Source organism: Macaca mulatta, chromosome Y, assembly GCF_049350105.2.
Source record: "Macaca mulatta isolate MMU2019108-1 chromosome Y, T2T-MMU8v2.0, whole genome shotgun sequence".
Taxonomy (NCBI): domain Eukaryota; kingdom Metazoa; phylum Chordata; class Mammalia; order Primates; family Cercopithecidae; genus Macaca; species Macaca mulatta.
Window position 1 is genome coordinate 4,168,303 of NC_133427.1, and position 21,382 is coordinate 4,189,684.

The window sequence follows — 21,382 nt, forward strand, 5'->3', positions numbered from 1 at the left end:
TGCTAAAGACAAATTATGGTAGGGCTGGTTTGCTCTATTATATACTTGGCCAGATTATTTGTATACAAGTATATTAAATACTTGTATTATATACTTGGCCAGATTATGTATATACAGGCCAGATTATTTGTATTCCAGTGCAGCAGGAATAATTATTATTTTTTTACATAGGTTTTAAATTGACTTTGATGGAACTTTGTTCCACAGAAGGAACCCCACATAAAATTTTTTTAAGCTATGGATTTGTGCCATCAAATATCTAAGTTGGGTTGATTTTCTCTCCTCTCGGGGTTCCAAGATAAACTTGGAGTTTCTGTGTCTGTTAGAAAATAATGTTCTCGCCTGTAATCCCAGCACTTTGGGAGGCAGAGGTAGGCGGATCATGAGGTCAGGAGATCCAGGCTGGGAGGCGGAGGTTGCAGTGAATCGAGATTGTGCCACTGAACTCCAGCCTGGGTGAACAGAGTAAGACTGTGCCTAAAAAGTAAAATAAAATTAAAATTAAAAACCAGATCTTGCAAGAACTCACTGTCAGAAGAACAGCACCAAGGGTATGGTGCTGAACCATTCATGAAAGAGCCGTCCTTAAGATCCAGTCACCTCATACCAGGTCCACCTCTGTTCAACATTGGGAAATATAATTCCACATGAGATTTGGTGGAGACATAGATCCAAGCCATGTCACATACTATCCTTAGACTGTAGTGGTTTAAGATAAAACAATTTTCATCTCACAGTTTCTTTTGAATACAGGCATGATTTAGCTGTGTCCTTTGGTTCAGTATCTCTTCAAAGCAGTAATCAGGTTTTTCATGTGTTTGTCATCACCTGAAAGATTGACTGAGTATGGTTTTGAGATCTCTCAGGTGATTATTGGCAGAATTAAGAATTAATTAATAAATTTCCTTTTCGGTTCTTGGTCTCATTTCTTCACCCATCTACTATAGTGCATTCTTGCCAGGCAGCCCTTTTTATGGAGCAAGTCACAATATAGCAGCTTGCTTCATTAGGGCAAGCAAGCAAGACAAGCTGCAGCAAAAACAAGTAACATGAAAGTCTTTATAATCTAATTGTGGAACTGACATAGTTAAAAACAAATCACTAGGTTAGCTCCAAATTCATCAGAAAGTGATTATTAGACAAAAGCATGACTGTCAGGAGGCTGCATCATGGGGAGCCATTTTACAAGCTGGCACTATGGGCGTTACAGGGGATTTTATGTTGTTTGTTGTACTCTAAGAGTTGAAAGTCTTTAAAAATGTGTAAGTCTGTCATTTATTCTTGACTTACTTCTGTCATGTTTTCAAGAACGCATTATGCAATGACACAGAATTCTAGTGTCTCGGTAAAGTGGTTGTCTAGACTCTACTGAAAAAAATTACAGATAATCTCATTTCATCAACTAATCGGTATATTATGTCATTTAACAATTTTAGGAATAAATTAAGCATGATAATAAATGATCATTTGATTGTTATTATAATTATTATAGTGTCAGTCTAAAGCAGTACTTCCTGACTGGGGCTGATTTTGCCTTCTCATGGGGCAGTCAGCAATATCGGGGACATTTTTGGTTATGATGTGAGGGGACGGTGATTAGTACTTGGCATCTAGTAGGTAGAGTCCACGAATAGTGCTAAACATCTTACAGTGAACAGAATTCTCCCACTTGCAGAGTTATCTGACACAAAATGGTAACAGTGCCAAGGCTGAGATACCCTGGTCTGCAAGATTATTGTGATTTCTTTGTATAAGACTTCACTTCTTTTATTAGCCTTGAGCCTCATAGTTTGAGAATATACATATATTCTAACAGAATTACTCAGTATAATTAGTATAATGTATAAGTTTTTAGCATATACACATATAGTAACCCTTAGTCCTTCTTGCTCCAGCTTACCAGGTCCAAGCCAACAATACCTGTAATAATTTTAAAATGAGGGTCATTGTATGTGTATGTTCCTTGCCTGATATAAAGGGTATTATTATCTGAGCCACATAAGTATCACCTGTCTGAAAGTGTATTCCTTTTATTGAGGATTATTTTAGTAATTGTAAGTACAGGCTCAGTGCAGGAATTATATTAGTGAAAAGACAATCATGGGAGGCTTCTTTGATTTCCTTTTAGCTACACAAAACAAGAAGTAGCTTCCTCAAGGAAGCTTTCTCTTCCAGTTAGTCTCATAATTACTTAATATTCTCTCATCTAATAAAACTATCCACAATTGATGTGCATGCTCTGACCTTTCTTTTATTCCGTCTTATTAGTATAAGCTTAGTGGTTGGCTTGCCTGGCCTTTGTTATGTCATAATTATGTCTGACCTGCAAGGCCCAGTTCATATGCCATCTTCATGAAATATTGTCTGTCTTTATTTGGTAATGATGTACACTTGCTTTGAACTCTGCTTGCAATTTTTCATGAACGCAACACTTTCTACTTTATTTAATCTTTTGTGTTTTTGTCTTTTACTGGAACTTAAGTTTATGACTATTAGCATGGTCTCTAGCCCAGTAACAGTGATGCAGGATTTTTTTCTTGGTCCCTTTGCCACTTGGGGACCTCTGGACATTGATGCTGGAGTCCTTGCTTGGGACGTGCTACCTGCCACAGGAGGTACCCCACCCCATATGCTTCCCCAGGCCCAGTCTGGCTTGCACACTGGTTCTCAAGTTCTTGTCCCACGCCCAAGAAGAATGAGGATATGCTGACAATCAAGTGAGCGAGCAAAGCAGGGAGTTTTATTGAGTGATGAAATGGCTTTTAGTGGAGAGGGGACAAGGGGATGATCCTCCTACACAAAGGCCGGAAAGTATCCCTAATATGGCTGAGTCTGGGGCTTTTTATGGGCTCAGAATGGGGGAGTAGCAGACCCTCCGTAGTATTGGAAAAGGCAACATTCGATAGGTTAAAAGGCACTATTCAGAAAGAATTGATTGTGAAAGGATGGGCAGACAGCTGGAGAAATTCCCATTCTTGGTCTTGAATTTTATCCAGGACCAGCATCTGGTCTTTTAGCCTTCAGGCCATTTTTGGCTTTATATGGGGTTTCACCAGGGACCTCCCTATCTACCTAGGCATTTGGCTGCCTCTTACTGCTAGAAGTTCCCTCCTCTGAAGAGGTACATCTGACTGCTGTTAGGATAGGGATGACGACCAATCTTAATTGCTTCCTACTGTTATGGGTGCTATTTAGGGAAAACGGCAGTCAGATCTTTCTCAGAGGCCTGCCTAAGGGTCTTCAGTAAAAGGGGCCATCGTCCAGGTGTCCTGTTGCTTGACCGTTTGGAGTTTTTTACCCTGGAGATTAGAAGCCACAAACCTGGCTATTAGAAGTCATGTATCAAAATGAAACAAGAGGGAAAGGACAACTGAAAAATGTGGATGCTGCTGACGTGTCCAGATAACTGGGTGGCCACTGGTATGCCTGTTGAGATTTGGGTGAATGGGGCTTGGCTTTGGTTGGTTCCCTTGGTTTTATTTTCCCAAAGAAACCTCCGCGTTATGGGCACCCTGTTTACTCCTATCACCTGGCAGGATTTGCAGGATAATTGCCCAGAATTGGAGTATTTATCCAGATTTTTATATTACCCATCCCTTTTGTTTCTTCTGAGCTGCAGCCAAAGATCACTGGTTGGTTCAGTGGAATAAGCAAGGTTAGTTTAAAATGCAGGCTAAAACTTCACAATTAATGAGACTAAAATTTAGTGATAAGTATGATAAATTTTGAAATATAATTTTGCGTTTTCCAGTTCTCATATTTGTTAAAAACAAATCGTGGTGGGACTGAGTTGTTTGCAAAAGAATACTTTAGTTTTTTTTCCTTGGCCTGCTTGTTTGTACAAAGAGTAGCAAGGATAATTACTTTTCACATAAGCTTTCTAAATTGTCTTTGACGGAACTCTGCTCCACAAGGAATCTTAGACAAGACCTTTTAAAGCTGAGCCCATCCAGGGGTTTGTACCCTCAAATATCTGTGAGTTAGGTAAATTCCCTGTCTTCTTGTGGTCCCCAGATAATGTGGGGCTCCTGGGCCTGGTGAAAAGTGACATTCTTTACTCACCACAGGTTAGGAGCCATGTACTGGGACTGCATGGATAAGGTAAGAGGCCATTTTTTCAAAAGGGCTTTTATTGACACTGCAAGTCAAGCTTGATTCCTTAAAAGGAAGCACACCCTTGGAGTCAAAGCATTGGCGAAACAACCAGTTTCTCCAGCTGTGTTCTGTTGCAAAATAAAATGGATTCTTACTTGGCTAATGCAAGTAACTATATTTCCCTAAGTTAAGGATACTCATCAATAGTTTCCAAATTCTAGAGAAGCCAGACAGAAACAAATGTGCTATAAATTTTGTCCTTAGGAAGATAACTTACTCAATTGTTAAAAGCATAGATAGCGGCTGGGCACGGTGGCTCAAGCCTGTAATCCCAGCATTTTGGGAGGCCGAGACAGGTGGATCACGAGGTCAGGAGATCGAGACCATCCTGGCTAACATGGTGAAACCTCGTCTCTACTGAAAAATACAAAAAACTAGCTGGGCATGGTCGTGGGCACCTGTAGTCCCAGCCACTCCGGAGGCTGAGGCAGGAGAATGTCCTAAACCCGGGAGGCGCAGCTTGCAGTGAGCTGAGATCTGGCCACTGCACTCCAGCCTGGGCAACAGAGTGAGACTCCGTCTCAAAAAAGAAAAAATCATAGATAGCTTGAAAGTTTCCTTGACTCTGACAAACAAAAAACAAGGATCAACAATGCTGTAAGCAAAGTTAAAAAAATTCCCGGTTGGGCACGTTGGTTCACACCTGTAATCCCAGCACTTTGGGAGGCCTAGGTGGGCAGATCACAAGGTCAGGAGATTGAGACTATCCTGGCTAACATGGTATGGTGAAACCCCGTCTCTACTAAAAATACAAAAAATTAGCTGAGCATAGTGGCGGGTGCCTGTAGTCCCAGCTACTCGGAAGGCTGAGGCAGGAGAATGGCGTGAACCCCTGAGGTAGAGCTTGCAGTGAGCCTAGCTCGTACCACTGCACTCTAGCCTGGGAAAGAGAGTGAGACTCCGTCTCGAAAAAGTAATTCCTTCAGTTTTTTTATTTCAGTCCATTCAGTTAACTTGTCCTGCTTGATATTCATGAACATTTTAGTTCTTCATGAGTCCTATACATTTTTCCTCTATTCAAGTGTCACTGTTTCCAGTGTTATCAGAAACTGGCATTTAAAAGCATCTGACAGAGTTCTATAGCTGATGATAATCCATCTTTTTTTTTTTTTTTTGAGACGGAGTTTCGCTCTGTCGCCCAGGCTGGAGTGCAGTGGCCGGATCTCAGCTCACTGCAAGCTCCGCCTCCTGGGTTCACGCCATTCTCCTGCCTCAGCCTCCCGAGTAGCTGGGACTACAGGCGCCCGCCACCTCGCCCGGCTAATTTTTTGTATTTTTTAGTAGAGATGGGGTTTCACCGTGTTAGCCAGCATGGTCTCGATCTCCTGACCTCGTGATCCGCCCCTCTCGGCCTCCCAAAGTGCTGGGATTACAGGCTTGAGCCACCGCGCCCGGCCGATAATCCATCTTTTGAAGAGGATCAAGACAAGGCCATTGTCTGTGAATGACAAAATGACAAAATTACAAATAAAATTGACAAAGAAATTAGGTTATTAGTGGTTTACAATAACTTTAAATCATAATGTTAATTATGATTGATGACATATACTCAAACATTAGAATTTTAGAACTCCCATACAATTTTGGAACATACATTATAATTTACTAACATATAACCTGGAGAAGATTAAACGTTTTTATTTTGCCAATCCCACGTAACTAAACATGTCAGATGATCCTATTTACTTCTCTTTTGGATTCCCCATGGGCCCTCTGTAGCATCCAAAAGTTAGGGGTCAGAAAAGATAACCTTGAAACTCAAATTTGATTTTCGGAAGCTTGTTAAATATGTTAGATGTTTAACACACTTGATACTATGAAGTAGAATTCCAGATTATAATGTCATTTAATTAGCCAAAATGATGAGTCAGAAAATTTTAAAAAGGCAAAAAACCTTTTACTCATTAAGAGGGAAGAGTCAGCTTTCCAATCTGTTCCTGTCTTAACCGCCTATTTTTTGGCAGTTTATTCTCAAGGTGAAAACAAAAATCTTTATTCTTTTCTATGACATGAAAATCTTATTCAAGGGAGAGAAAGCGAAATTTCACCCTTGCTTTAGTCTACAGTTAATGTCAATCCCAACTTTTAAATGAAACCTTACAGATAATTCTCTCTGAGCTTAGCCAGTTTGACTGTGAGGTGATAATCTTGTAAATCATTCATAGCCCTTTACAAATTTTGTTATCAGTGCCTTAAGAACACCTTGTTGTGTTTTTATTTAAATGCTCAAATTAGAGACAAACCAACAAATACTTTTTGAATTTAGTCAGTATGTTCATACAGAATTTATTTTACAAGATTAATTTTTACAAAACTAATTTAAAATAGACAAAGCCCATTTATCTAATTTATAATAATGCTTCCACTCTCCTACCTTAAGGAAAAATTTATTTTGCTATGCCTTTTTATATTTTTTACTGCTAACACATTTTATTTTTCTTACACACCTTTAGTGTAGATCTGTTTTCAGTAGCTTCAGTTACATGTTATAAGGGTAATTAATAGCAATTTTTAATAATTTTAATGTGAAACCTGGTAAGCTCTTCTTTTGTTGTTTTGGAGACAGAATTTCACTCTTGTTGCCAAGTCTATAGGGTGCAGCCTTGGCTCACTGCAAACTCTACCTCCCAGGTTCAAGCAGTTCTTCTGCCTCAGCCTCCAGAGAAGCTGGGATACAGGCAGTTGCCAACACACCTGGCTAACTTTTTCTATTTTTAGTAGAGACAGGGCTTCACCATGTTAGCCAGCTGGTTTCGCACTCCTGACCTCAGGTGAGCCGCCTGCCTCGGCCTCCCGAAGTGCTGAGATTACAGATGTGAGCCACCGTGCCCAGCTGGTTAAGCTATTTTGATTATGTAATACCAGGCACAGATAAAGTCTGAGTCTTTATGGCATAGTTAGGAGCGTGGTTAATTATGTCCCCAGGCCTGACCAGATTGTGGAATGGGCAAATCAAACAGTTCACAAAAGCCAAAGAAGCAGTTTATAACCTTGCATTTAGCAAACCTAGAATCTGACCTGCATAATTTAGACTACATATTTACATTTTGAAGACAATGTATTTTACCAAAAACCTTTAAAACTGTTTTTCTCAGAGATTAAAGTTGTGAACTAAAAAGGCATTATAGCTTTTTTCCTTCAAAAAATATTTCATCTAAGCACGTATTTTTCTTTAAGCCAATTAATTAGACCTCTTTTTTATATAAACATAACATACATAACACACAGATATATAACACTACACAAACAGAAGTTCCAGTAGTTGTAAGATTTTTAATTTGCTTATCTCCTAATTCAATTACCACTGGGTAGAGCCTGTCCAAAAACAGGGCTAGGAAAACATGCAGTTTTTAGGGCCTAATGAACAGCTATAACTGGAGGCCAAAAGCAGATTTTGAGAGGGATCTATTCACTTTTAATTTCTGGGGTTCCATGAGAAAACAAAGTTTTGTTTGTTTTTTTCCTTCCCGAAATGGGGTCCATGTCACATTTTCTCTTTATTCCAAGCCAGCCTGGTGCTCTCTCAGAAGTTATCTCAGTGCCTAGCATGCATGCATTAAGAGTGGCACAATAAAATGAAGTAATTCAGATGACTTAAGAAGAAAAAAAAAACTTTCTCCAGAAAAACAAGTTCCAAGAAGAGGGAAAAAAAACATAGATGCCTTTTAAATATACCTATAGCCTGGGCCAGGCATGGTGGTTCACACCTATAATCCCAGCAGTTTGGGAGGCTGAGGCAGGCAGACCATGAGGTCAAGAATATATAGCCTGGATATCCAGTTTTAATGAAGCTGACTTTTAACCATAGCAGTATTTAAGAAAACAATTTAAAGCCCCTTGTGACTCAACTTTAGCTATGCCAAGTGGCCAGTGTTTTGGCTTTTGACCTTCATGGAAAGTAACCTCACAGGTGAAACCAACAAGCCTCAACTCAAAGTTATGACTTAATGATGAGTGTATGTGGTATTTTCAAAGAGATGGTAAGCAGTTTTTTACAAAATCTAGACTTTTTAAAGGTAGCTCAGAGATAGGAAGATTTAAGAAAGAAGCTCCAGCACTTTGGGAGGCCGGGACAGGTGGATCACGAGGCCAGGAGATAGAGACCATCCTGGCTAATACGGTGAAACTCCTTCTCTACCAAAAATACAAAAAAACTAGCCAGGCGTGGTGGTGGGCGCCTGTAGTCCCAGCTACACGGGAGGCTAAGGCAGGAGAATGGCATGAACCTGGGAGGTGGAGCTTGCAGTGAGTGGAGATCGTGCCACTGCACTCCAGTCTGGGCGACAGAGCGAGACTCCGTCTCAAAAAAAAAAAAAAAAAGGAAGCTAGAAGTCGTTCTTGGAAGGGAGGAGAATCACCAAATGGTAAAATTCACACACTAACCAGAAAGTACATATTGCCTACACCAATATTGAACCAGGGCTGCTATTGTAAAATGGCAGAGACCCAAAGAAATTACTGCCACATGCTTACAAGGTCAAGCTCCCAGGGGCTTACAACAAGGGCGACCTGCAGCAAAATTTGTTACTGACCAGTTTGATAGCCTGGCTTGAACAGTGGACTTACTGGGTCATAGGCCGTGCTCTATCCTAAGGTACTGTCACGGCAGAACCATATAGAAAGACACATAAAGCATATCAGATTGGCTAAAAATTAAGACTAGCCTCATAAATCCTTTTTTCTATTAATCAAAATTTTAGAGAGGATTTAAATAGTGATTTTTATAATTCATTCTGCCAGGTTACACAGGGAGAGTGAGGCCAGAAGTTTGGTAAGAAAAACGTTTTTTGTTGTTCTGTCAGGCTTTTGATGTCCCTTCCCCCAATTTGTGAAGCCCTATCTATCCTGGAGTCTTGGGGAAGGGAAGTAGACAATGATACTGTAAAAGTTGTCCCTCCTCAAGATACTTACTCAGATTTGTGCTTTCTGCCCAGTTTTTGTTTTGTTTGAGACAGAATTTCTATGTCACCCAGGCTGGAGTACAGTGGCACAATCTCTGCTCACTGCAACCCCCCACCTCCCGGGTTCAAATGATTCTCCTGCCTTAGCCTCCCGAGTAGCCAGGACTACAGGCATGTGTGCCACCATGCCCAACTAATTTTTTGTATTTTTAGTAGAGATAGGGTTTCAGCGTGTTAGCCAGGGTGGTCTTGAATTTCTGACCTCGTGATCGCCTTACTCGGCCTCCCAAAATGCTGAGATTACAGGCCTGAGCCACTGTGCCCAGCCTTCCTTGTTTATTTTTAAGCAAAACCGTTTGAGGTTTGGGGAAAATTGACTTTTCCCAATCTGGGGGATGAATCCGTAGGGATTCTGTGGTATGGGGACACAATTATTCATCTGCAAAGAGAACAGAAGAGGAAAAAGGAAAAAGAAGGTTTATTTTATTTTTTTCTTTTTCAAAGGAGTCCCAGTGATTCAGGATGTATCCAGGATAGGTGCAGACTGAAGGTGGCTGGTTACTTACCTGGAAGGAGGGGAAAAAGGCATCCCTTAGTTCCTGTGTCTTTCCAGTGGATACCTGGGGTACACGAGGGAGAGAAAGAAAAGGTGTCCCCTTTATTTCTTCCGTCTTTATGTCCCTGAGTCCCAGTGACTCAGCAGGGTCCTTTCACCCATGTGTAACAGGAATTATCCGCATTCACCTATCCCGTGCCTAATTTTTCTGCTGTCTGTAATGTCATCTATGCCATGGATGCTAGCATGACCTCTATCCGTAAAATGGGCGGTGGAGTGGAGATTCCAGTTGACAGGAATTAGTCCACCTGTACTGTGCCGTTTGACTGTGTGTTGTCTGCCGCTGGATCCCTCAGATCCATTTTCATTTCTAGAGCTTCATCCTGAAGCTTGGAGTTCAGTTTGGGACAAGGAACTGCCTCAGGAAGGTGCATGGTTTCATTAAGTCCCAGGTGGCCCTCACCAGACTGCAGCTAGCAGCTGTCAGGGCTACTTCGCTGTCTTCTTATAAGCTGAAAACTCAGGTATAGCTGTGCAAATGGGTTTGTACTCAGACAATGGAGAGAAAGGGAGAATTGGGGATCTGACCTAGTAAGATGCCTTCCAAAAGAAAACAAGACCTCTTGCATAGAAAAGCTCCCTGTATTTGCATGGCAATGTGAACTCCTGATGTGGCAGAGAAAAAAGAAAAAAAAAAACGGCTTACATGCAGGGCAGGGAAGGTGCTTGAGGTTGAAAAAGCTTCTATGCAAATGGATTCCTAGAGCAGGGAGAGACTCCTAACCTCTCTTTCCTCTTTTCCTCTAGGAACAGGCAGAAATTGCATTGTTCTGAATTGCCTATCTGATGGCTGGTCCAAATGCTCTTTCCACTGAGTAATATTTCTGTAGTTTGCAACAACACTTGTAACATTGTAAAAGAGCTAGGTACCATAACAGCCACGGAAAAACAGGAAGACAAATTGCCGTAGGAAAAACGGGATTGGAATGAGGCCAACATTCGCTAACCCCAAGAGTGATGAGGGAGGGTCCTCTCCAGCATCCTATACTCTGTAGTTGCCTGCGCCATTGTTCTTAACTAGCGCACTGGAGGTTTGGTGCTTCATCTGCCTTCAGAAAAATGTTTGTGGACAGGAAGTCTCAGAAAAAAGTGAAATTTAGGTCCATATTTACTCACCCTTCAGGTATCCTGAGTGAACCCCTAAAATGATAGAGGATTTTTCTTCTCAGTCACTTCATAAGCTGGTGACCCCTGGCTGGGGATGCCCTGCCTGGGCCTTGCGTGGCCATGCTGGCATGCTCCAGCTCACGTGTGTTATAGCTTGTACCCCTTTTTGGTGATTCTAAAACTCTTGTCCCACACCCAGAAAGAATAAGGATGTGCTAACAAAGAGTGGGCAGGGTAGGAAGTTTTATTGAGTGTTGAAACAGTCAAGCAAACCTGAAAAAGGACAAGGCGTTTGTCCCCCTACCCAAAGGCAGGAAGGTCCCCCAATATGCTTGAGTCAGGCTTTTTATGGGCTTAGAATGGGGGAGGGGCAAGCCATAGATAGTATTGGAAAAGTCAACATTCAATTGTTTAAAATATATTATTCAGAAAGAATCAATCATGAATGAAAGGGCAGGCAAAAAGGAACAGAAGTTCTCATTCTGGGTGGTAAGTTTCATACAGGATCAGCAGTCAGGTCTTTCAGCCCTATGGCCTGTTTTTGGCTTTCAGGTGGGGTTTCACCAGGGACTTGAACCTGCTGTTCCCCACACCCCGTCTGGGCATTTGACTGGCTCCTGTAGCTATCAGACTTTGTTGAATAATTGAAATTTGTTTATTTCTCCATGTTTGTGCATGTGGTAATTCCATTTTAAACCTAATGAAACAATGTTTTTATACATGGTGTGGAAAGACTTCTTTGGGCTGTTTCCTCAGAGGTGAAACTGACCCTTGTGTATAAGCAGCATTTCTGACTGAGAGAGTGTAGTGATTAACAGAGTTGTCAAGTTAGGTAAGAAACTTGGATTTATTATTGTAGCTTTTCCACCAGTTAGTGAGCAGATTGTTTAACCTCATTGAAATTGTAAAGTGATAGAACTGAACTTAGTCATTATTGGGCAGCTTATGAATTGTATTCATTTACTCATGATGTAAAAATGACTAGTCTCCACTTTTAAGGCTCTAGTTCTAGTGGCCAAATAGGTACTTATTTATACAGTTTGATAACTGCTGTATTGAAATACATGTGTGAAATGTAGAAGAGGTGAAGAAAATCATAGTTTGAGGTAGAATACTATTTGCTAGTCTTAAAAACTCTGGTATTTTGGTGATTCTATGAATTAGGTCAGATACTGCCACTGAAAGGAAACAGTTTAAAGGATGTATATGGTACTATTAATAGAATGAGGAAGACACACCAGATATTTAGGAGGGAATTGGGGACATGAAACTAAAAGATGGTTTGAATGAGACGGATCATAAATGATTTCAAGTACCAGATTAAGGCACTGAGATTTTACTTTTAAGCACTGAAGTGGGACTTTTTCCTTTTAAAAGAAAGGATTCATGATAAAAATCTGCTTTTTGATTTGCAGAGAGCTTGGAGATAATTCTGGTGGCTGTGTGGAGGATGTATTGGAGGTGAGTCTGCTAGCTGAAAAATTAAAACAATAATATTAGCAGTTTGGGTAAGAGATGTTTACAGAAATGTTTTGTGGAATAAAATTGAAGAGTGAGAGACCTGTAAGGCTACAGTGGTCTGATAGAGGGGCTGCTAATATGATTTTTTCTTTTTTGTCACTGAGTTAATTACTAAGCTGAGGCAGGATATTTGTCTTTTGTCTTTTACTTCATAAGAAAATCACTCACAGTTTAACAGTTTAAAACAAAAACATATGTTTTAGTTTTTGTGGGTAGCAGTTATTTATCTGAAGGCTGGTGTATCCACTTTCACAATGACTTACTCACATGATTGCTGACAGAAGGGCTGATTTCATTGCTAGCAGTTGGCAAGAAGTATTTCCTTGCTGTAAGGACATACCTGTAAGCCTGCTTCAGTGTTTGGGGCAAGCCGTGGCTGTCATGCTAAGGGTACCTGTGTTAAGGTCTAGGGAATTATCTATTGTAGCCTGCATGGAAAAAGTATTATGAGAAATTTCTGTTGTTCTAATTTGAACAGTAGAAGTATGTAGTACTTGAGGTTCCTTGAGAGTATATTCAATATGGAATTTACTGTGTGCAAAAAAATATTGTGGAGATCGTGTCAAATCTGTAAATCGCTTTGGGTAGTACTGATAACAGTAGTAAGTCTTGTAACACCTGGACATTAGAGGTCTTTCCCTGTATTTCTGTCTTTATTTTTTCTTAGCTTGCTGACTTCAAGAGTGAAGCTGTGGACCCTCGTGGTGAGTGTTATAGCTCTTAAAGATGGTTTCTGGAGTTTGTTCCTTCAGATGTTCAGATGTGTCCAGAGTTTCTTCCTTCCAGTGGGTTCCTGGTCTTGCTGACTTCAGGAGTTAAGCTGCAGGCCTTTGCAGTGAGTGTTACAGCTCTTAAAGGTGGTGTGTCCAGAGTTATTTATTCCTTCCATTGGGTTCGTGGTCTCAGTGACTTCAGGAATGAAGCCACAGACTCTCACGGTGTTACAGCTCATAAAAGTAGTGTGAACCCAAAGAGTGAGCAGCAGCAAGATTTATTGTGAAGAGTGAAACAGCAAAGCTTCTACAGTGTAGAAGGGGACCCGAGTGGGTTGCTGCTGCTGGCTGAGGGTGGCCAGCTTTTATTCCCTTCTTTGTCCCCACCCACATCCTGCTGATTGGTCCATTTTACAGAGTGCTGATTGGTGCATTTACAATCCTTTAGCTCAATACAGAGCGCATATGGGTGCATTTTTACAGAGTGCTGATGGGTGTGTTTACGATCCTCTAGTTAGACACAGAGCACTCATTGGTGTGTTTTTACAGAGCACTGATTGGTACATTTACAATCTTTTAGCTAGACACAGAGTGCTGATTGGTGCGTTTACAATCCTCTAGCTAGACAGAAAAGTTCTCCAAGTCCCCGTTCAACCCAGGAAGTCCAGCTGGCTTCACCTTTCAAGGTCAGGAGATGGAGACCATCTTGGCTATGTCACCCTTTTTTATGTTGTGTTTTGTTGAATGGTAATACAAGGTTGTTGAATTTAGTTATTTTTTTCTACATCAAGATAAAGGTCATGCGGTTTTTCTCCTTTTTTTGGTGACAAGGTATATTACATTGATTGGTATTGATGTATTAAACTAACTTTGCATTGCAAAAATAAATCCCATTTGTTTATAATTTTTTCACAATACTGCTGAATTTGGTTTGCTAGTATTCTGTTAAAGATTTTTGCATCTATATTTATCAGGAATGTTGGTCTCTAGTTTCTTTTTAGTGGAAAAGAAAGCACAGATTTAGTCTAAGAGGACCTGCATTAGCTTTATTCCAAAGTCAATTTAGGAGTGTTTTCTTTATTTTTCAGGAAGACTTTTGGGATTGGTGATAACGTATTCTTTAGATCTTTGTGTAATTCTTCAGTGAAGTCATGTGATCACAGACTTCTTGGTTGGAAAGTTTTTAAATTATGATTCAGCCTCCTTACCTAGTTATAAATCTGTTCAGATTTTCTAATCCTTCATTATCTAGTGTTGGTAGATTGTGTGTTTTTAGCAACTTACGTTCATTTTTTCTAGCTTATGTGATTTAGTGACATATAGTTGTTCAAAGTATTTTCTTAAACTCCTTTTTTTTCTGTTTGCATTGGTTGTATGTCCTTTCATTCTTGTTTTTAGTTATTTGAGGTTTTATTTTTTTCTTCTTTATGTAAGTAGTGGTGTCAGTTGTGTTGATCTTTCAAACAGCCTCTTTTTGGTTTGGTTGATTTTTTTTTTTCTTTTTTTTCTATTCTGTATTTTATTTATCTCTGCTATGATCTTTCTTCAGTTAGCTTCAGGTTTAGTTCTTTTTCTCCTTCTTTAAGATTATAGTTAGGTTGTTAATTTCAGATTTAATGCCAGCATTTACAGGCATTAAAGTTATAAACTTTAAAACTATAAACTTTCCTCTAGCATTGCTTTTGCTGTGTCTCATCAGTTTTGGTATGTTTTCTCGTTAATTTTTCTCGAGATATTTTCTATTTGTCATTGTAATTTTTCTGACCCATTGGTTCAGAACGTTTTTTAAAATTTTCGCGTATTTGTGGATTTCCAGTTTTCTTTCTGCTGTTGATTCTATTTTCATTCCATTGTTTTCTGAAAAGATACCTCCTGTGGGTTTCTGTTATTTTAATCTTATTAATACTTGCTTTGATATGAGATTTGTCTTGGGGAATGTGCTGTATACACTTGAAAAGAATGTGTATCCTGCTGTTTTTGGGTTAGTGTTCAGCATGTGTCTAATTGTTTTATTGTTCAAATCCTCTATTTCCTTGTTTAATTTTTTTTTCTTTGGTCTGGTTTGGGTAGACAGTGAGTTAGCGAAATTTCGTACTGTTATTGTGTTACTATCTATTTTTTCCTTTAATTCTATCCATATTGCTTTATATATTTTAGAGCTCTGCTTTTTGTTGCATATTTACAATTTTTTATCTTCCTAATGAATTACCTTTTTATGATTGTGTTTTTCCCTGTCTCTTGTGGAATTTTTTTATTTAGTCTATTTTGTGTGATACTATTATAACAAACTCTGCTCTCATGTGGTTATTATATGCATGAAATATCCTCCTCCATTTTTTCACTTTGAAGCTATGGTTATTCTTTGATCTCATAGTCTATTGTAGGACCTTGTGAGTCTCTTACAGGGAAGGATAAGGTTGAACTTGCTTTTTTAACCTTACAGCTCATCTATGTGTTTGATTGGAGAATCCATTTACATTTAAAGTAGTTACTGAAAGAAAAGTATCTATATTGTCAGTTAGTTACCATTATCCTGTATTTCTTGTGGCTTTTGGCTTATTTTCTCTTTTACTGCCTTTTGTGTTTTGTTTATTTTTTGGTAGTGATATGTGGTTTGATTCTCTTAATTTTCATTGGTATATATTCTGCAGATATTTTGTTTCTGGTTATAACTGCAATAGGATCTTGTGATCTGTAGAGAGTTACATAGTAAATTGATGTAACTTCATCTTTCTCCTCCCTAAAAAAAAAAAAAAAAAAAAAAAAAAGCACTCCACAGAAAGCTTGCCTGTACTTTTAGGGCAATTGGTTATCATTTCTAAATCATAAAACCATCCTGACTCAAAGCAGCTTGGATACAAGGCAATCGATGAGGAAAAGGAAAGACATTGCCACTTTTTCAAGAATTTTCTAGAAGAGGAAGTTCAGATTTTGGTGACTTTCAGTAGGGAAGCCTTGAACATATTTTATAGGCTATGAAAAGTGAATCCAGGAAGAAATTGAGAAAATAGAAGATTAGAGCAAGTTTTTTTCATATGTGGGGCATATATGTGGCATCAGAAGCCCAGGTAAGGGACAAAAGGAACAGACATGAGCAAGTTTGGAGTAGTATAGAGTAAAGTGGCTGGTTTCTTTCTTAGTTGCAGGAAAAACTTACTTAAGTAGTTTTTATTAGCAGCAGAACTAAAATAGAAAACGGTAGGGAGTTTTTTTAGTTTGTTTTAAAGCGTGTTTCATATAAAACATTTTGAGTGAGAATTTTTATGTAGCAAAAAACAATGAAAGAGAAGACTATATGATAAGATGACCACATAGAGGTAGATTTTTGTGTATGTATATACTTCACGTTTGGTTTTTGTCCATTTTCTTTTCAATCCTACCCTTATGGAATAATATTAATTTGTAACTTGGTTTTTGATTTTATTTATTAAAGAACAATATATGTCTGACTTAAGTGTTTAGTTACCAGTCTTTATTTTTTTTTGACGAGTGTTATCAGGAAAAACAGAATAGTATTGCACTGTTATAATTTGTTTTGTCTTGATTTTTAATGAGATTGAAAGGGCGTATGTGTAGTGGTTTAATCATGGCAGACTTCCTGTGTTAGAATCCTTTTTTCCACTATGTACTGATGTGAGCAATTAACTTTTTTTTTTTTTTTTTTTTGAGACAGAATTTTGCTCTTGTTGCCCAGGCTGGAATGCAATGGTGCAATCTCGGCTCACCGCAACCTCTGCCTCCTGGGTTCAAGCAATTCTCCTTCCTCAGCCTCCCGAATAGCTGGATTACAGGCATGTGCCACTATTCCCAGCTAATTTTGTATTTTTAGTAGAGACAGAGTATCTCCTTGTTGGTCAGGCTGGTCATGAACTCCCCACCTTTGGTGATCCACCCGCCTCAGCCTCCCAAAGTGCTGGGGTTACAGGCGTGAGCCACTAGGCCTGGCCCAGCAATTTGCTTTTTTTACTCTGTATGTTTACCTGTGAAGGATTTGTTCTACTAAATGGATTTGTTGAGTGAAATTAAGTGTTTCACATAGTGCCTGACTTCTAAAAAGTGCTGTTAAATTTGTTATACACATATTTATTTGTTTATTTATTTTTATTTTTATTTTTTTGAGACGGAGTCTCACTCTGTCGCCCAGGCTGGAGTGCAGTGGCCGGATCTCAGCTCACTGCAAGCTCCGCCTCCCGGGTTCCCGCCATTCTCCTGCCTCAGCCTCCCGAGTAGCTGGGACTACAGACGCCCGCCACCTTGCCCGGCTAGTTTTTTGTCTTTTTTAGTGGAGACGGGGTTTCACCATGTTAGCCCATGTTGGGATGGTCTCGATCTCCTGACCTCGTGATCCGCCCGTCTCGGCCTCCCAAAGTGCTGGAATTACAGGCTTGAGCCACCGCGCCCGGCCTATTTGATTTGTTTTACTTTAATGTTTTATATACTGTGCCTTACTCTTCTCTCTCTCTCTTTCTTTCTCTCTTTCTCTCTTTCTCTCTCTCTCTCTCTCTCTCCTTCCTTCCTTTTCCTTCCTCCCTCCCTTCCTCCCTCCCTCCCTCCCTCCCTCCTTCCCTCCCTCCCTTCCTTTTTTTGGCAATGTGTTTTGGACACATAGATATCACTGATTATTCTTTTCTACCTTGCTTTGATTTCTAGTTTTAGTTTTTTGTTTTTGTTTTTTTTGATACTGAGTCTTACTCTGTTGCCCAGGCTAGAGTGCATTGGCACGATCTCGGCTCACTGCAAGCTCCATCTCCCAAGTTCACGCCATTCTCCAGCCTCAGCCTCCCGAGTAGCTGGGACTACAGGTGCCCACCACCATGCCCAGCTAATTTTTGGTATTTTTAGTAGAGACGGGTTTTACTTTGTTAGCCAGGGTGGTCTTGATCTCCTGACCTTGTGATCCACCCGCCTGGCCTCCCAAAGTGCTGGAATTACAGGCGTGAGCCACTGCACCCTACCTTTTAATTTTTATGGAAACAAACCTAGTTCTCAATCAGTGACACAACAGATTAAGCTTGGAGATTTTGAAGAAGTACCAATTATTAGGTCTCAGATGTTTTGCTGTGTTTGGTCTACGCTGGAACTCGGGCATTAGGAATCCTCTAGAAGTACTTCAGGAAATGCTAGTTTGCAGTTTAGGATGAAAACCACTGGACTAATGAATATGGAATGTAAAGGATTTGGTGGCATTTTCCCATACTCCTGTCAGGTTGCAGTGGACCGTCACCATTCAATTTCTGTGTCCTGTAGTCCTGTTAAGATTCTTTGAATATACTGTTGTTTCTCCTAAAGGACTATTGAAAAAGACTTGTCAAAAGTGGAAACCTGAGGTCACTTGACAGATTTGATGGTTTTGGAGAGAACTATGGTATAGTTTAAACCCGTCCAAAGAAAAATTACCCCAAAGTTTTAAATTTTATATTTAAATCACTTAAAAATTATCTTAAAAACCATTTATAATGCTCTCTGTTGACTGTGCATTGCCTTGAATTCTTTGTAAAAATGTAATACTAGTTTCCTTGTGTTTAGGTATTAAATTTTCACAGTATATATAAGGCAGCAATTGATAGGCCTTTCACAGATTCTTCTGTAAGTTAAAAATGACAACCAAGAACCTTACTTATTTTTCTGGAATGTTATATTATTTATTGTATGTTTCCTGGCATTACTGCTTGTACAATAGTATCAATTTCTTAAGGGGAGTAAAACTGTTAATACAAATTTAACTTTTTATTTCTCTTACTTTTATAATCCTCTGTTATTGACTGTGAAGACTGGTGATGTTACTATACATATTAAAATTGTAATTATTTCTTATTCATCTTTTTTTTTTGGAGACGGAGTTTTGTTCTTGTTGCCCAGGCAGGCTGGAGTGCAAAGGTGTGATCTTGGCTCACTGCCACCTCTGCCTCCCAGGTACAAGCTATTCTCCTGTCTCAGCCTCCCAAGTAGCTCGGATTACTGGCATGTGTCACTACGCCCAGCTGTATTTTTTTTGTACTTAGCAGAGATGGGGTTTCACCATGTTAGTCAGGCTGGTCGCAAACTCCTGAACTCAGGTGATCCACCTGCCTTGGCCTCTCAAAGTGCTGGGATTACAGGTATGTGCCACCGTGCCCCGACTCTTACTTGTCTTTTTAATATGTAGGCCAGTGGTACCTTTTTCCTTTTAGGTTATGAAATGTTCTCTGCAAGATGTTTAGTGCTTGAATTGGAGATTTTTAAGACTGACATATGCTGGTACTTCATCTTCTATAAGTGGTCTATAATTTCTTCCCTTAGGACAACTACATAAAGAGACAAAATAGCAAAGATCTTTCTGTGTCAAGTATGACAGCCATCACTCATGGCTCTCCAGTAGGAGGGAATGACAGCCAGGGCCAGGTTCCTGATGGACAGTCTCAGCATCTCTTCCAACAGAACCAGGTAGGAGGAGTAAGACTGTGTTGTTTTGGGTACTGTGGAATACAAAAAGTGAAACGTGTCCTAAATGATTTGTAAAGTAATCATAAAATATGTGGTTATTTTAAGGTACACATGAAAAGAGTGACTATGGGCTGAGTGTGGTAGCTCACACCTGTAGTCCCAGCATTTTCAGAGGCTGAAGAGAGGATTGCTTTAGCCCAGGAGTTGAACAGCAGCTTGGGCAACATGATGAAACCCTGTCTCTACAGAAAATACAAAAATTAGTTGGGCATGGTAGCACATGCAGACAGTCCCATCTGCCTGGGAGGCTGAGGCAAGAGTATCACCTGAGCCTGGGAGGTCAAGACTGCAGTAAGCTGTGATCAAGGCATTGCACTCCAGTCTGGGTAACAGAGTGAGACCCTGTCTCAAAAAAAAAAAAAAAAGTGACTCTGGCTCTTAGTGAAAGGAAACCTTGATTACTGTACATGGTTGAGAATGTAGCCCTGTGTTTTTCTGTTTCTAAGGTCCCATGTGAATCTGAGGGCAAAAGTATTCAGTTAATCATTGTAACCTTAGTTATAAGTACAGACATCAGGCAGCTATTTATATTCAAACCCCACTTTATAAGATTATCTTATGACTCTAACTGCTATAATATCTAAGCCTCAGTTTCCATATCTGTAAAACAAGGATAAGTAAAATAATACTTCTAAAAGGTTTAGTTAACATAGATTTAATATCAAAGTTCTGTGCTGACCTATTTGGAAATAATTACTTCTTTTACTATCCTGGTAGATTTTTTGTAAGATACATGAAGCTTCTAATGTTAGTAATTTGCCTTTACTTTTTCTTGCCTTTTTTCCTAGGGTGAGTCATTAATTGCATTGAGTTAATGTTTTCGGGGTTTTGGCTTTTTAATTCCCATTTGTGTGTTTTTTCTTTCTTTTTCTATGACTCATTATTTTGCTTTCTGTAGGTTTTGTTTGCTGCTCATTTTCTAGTTCCTTGAGGCAGTATTTTGTTGATACTTGGATTTATGTTCATGATGTATATTGGTCTAGTTTTCTTGCGATATATTTGATTGTTGGTATGAGGGTAATGCTGACCTCATAGAATGGCCGAGAAAGAAAGTATTCCCTTTGCTTCCATCTGGTGGAAAAAAATGGTAGAGAATTGATAGGGTTTTATTTTTATATATTTGAGAGAATTTATCACTGAGCCTTTCTGGGTGTTGTGCCTTCTGTTTCAGAAGACTGTTATTTATTGACACTTTATTTAGAAAATATTGCCAATTCAAATGATCTGTTTCTTTTCTGAGTTTTGGCAGATTGTGTCTTTAAAGGAATTTCTGGTAGGCATAGAGTTGTTTGTAGTATTCCTTTATAATCCTTCAGTGCAGCAGCCCCAACCCTTTTGGGACCAGCAACTGCTTTTGTGGAAGATACTTTTTCCACAGATGGGGGGACGTAGAATGGTTTTGGGATGATACTGTTCCACCTCAGATCGTCAGGCATTAGTTAGATTCTCATAAGGAGCATGCAGCCTAGATCCCTCACACGGATCCAGTTTACAATATGATTCAGGCTCCTGTGAGATTCTGATGCGTCTGCTGATATGGCAGGAGGCGGGCTCAGGTGCTAATGCTGGCTTGCCTGACACTCACCTTCTGCTGCACAGCCTGGTTCCTAACAGGCCACGGACTGGTACCAGTCAGTATGTGACCTGGGGTTTGGGGATCCATTAATGACTATGGCATCTGTATTATATGTCCTCTGTTTCAATTCTGTAATTAATAATTTATGTTTCCTTTTTTCTTAGCCTGACTAGAGGCTTATTGATATTTTCAAGGAACCAGCATGTATGGTTTTGCTGATTTTTCTGTTAATTTCTTGTCATTTTCATTCCTGCTGTAGTTCTTTTCTGCTTACTTTGGAATTAATTCATACTTTTTGCTACTTTTTTTT

At 39.6% G+C, this 21,382-nt stretch overlaps 1 protein-coding gene across 13 annotated transcripts in view; it reads left to right on the forward strand.

The window, feature by feature from the left end:
- USP9Y (ubiquitin specific peptidase 9 Y-linked) overlaps positions 1-21,382 on the forward strand; it is a 211,387-nt gene that overhangs the window by 26,910 nt on the left and 163,095 nt on the right. For 6 of the 13 annotated variants that reach the window (XM_077989775.1, XM_077989780.1, XM_077989777.1 and 3 more), the window contains 2 exons: positions 12,195-12,240; positions 19,293-19,436. In XM_077989775.1, coding sequence (XP_077845901.1) covers positions 19,341-19,436 — 96 coding nt within the window. In that variant the 5' untranslated portion in view covers positions 12,195-12,240; positions 19,293-19,340. Of the gene's footprint in view, positions 1-12,194; positions 12,241-12,984; positions 13,005-19,292; positions 19,437-21,382 lie in introns of those variants that run through there. The other 7 variants (XM_077989779.1, XM_077989783.1, XM_077989774.1 and 4 more) reach the window with 2 other exon arrangements.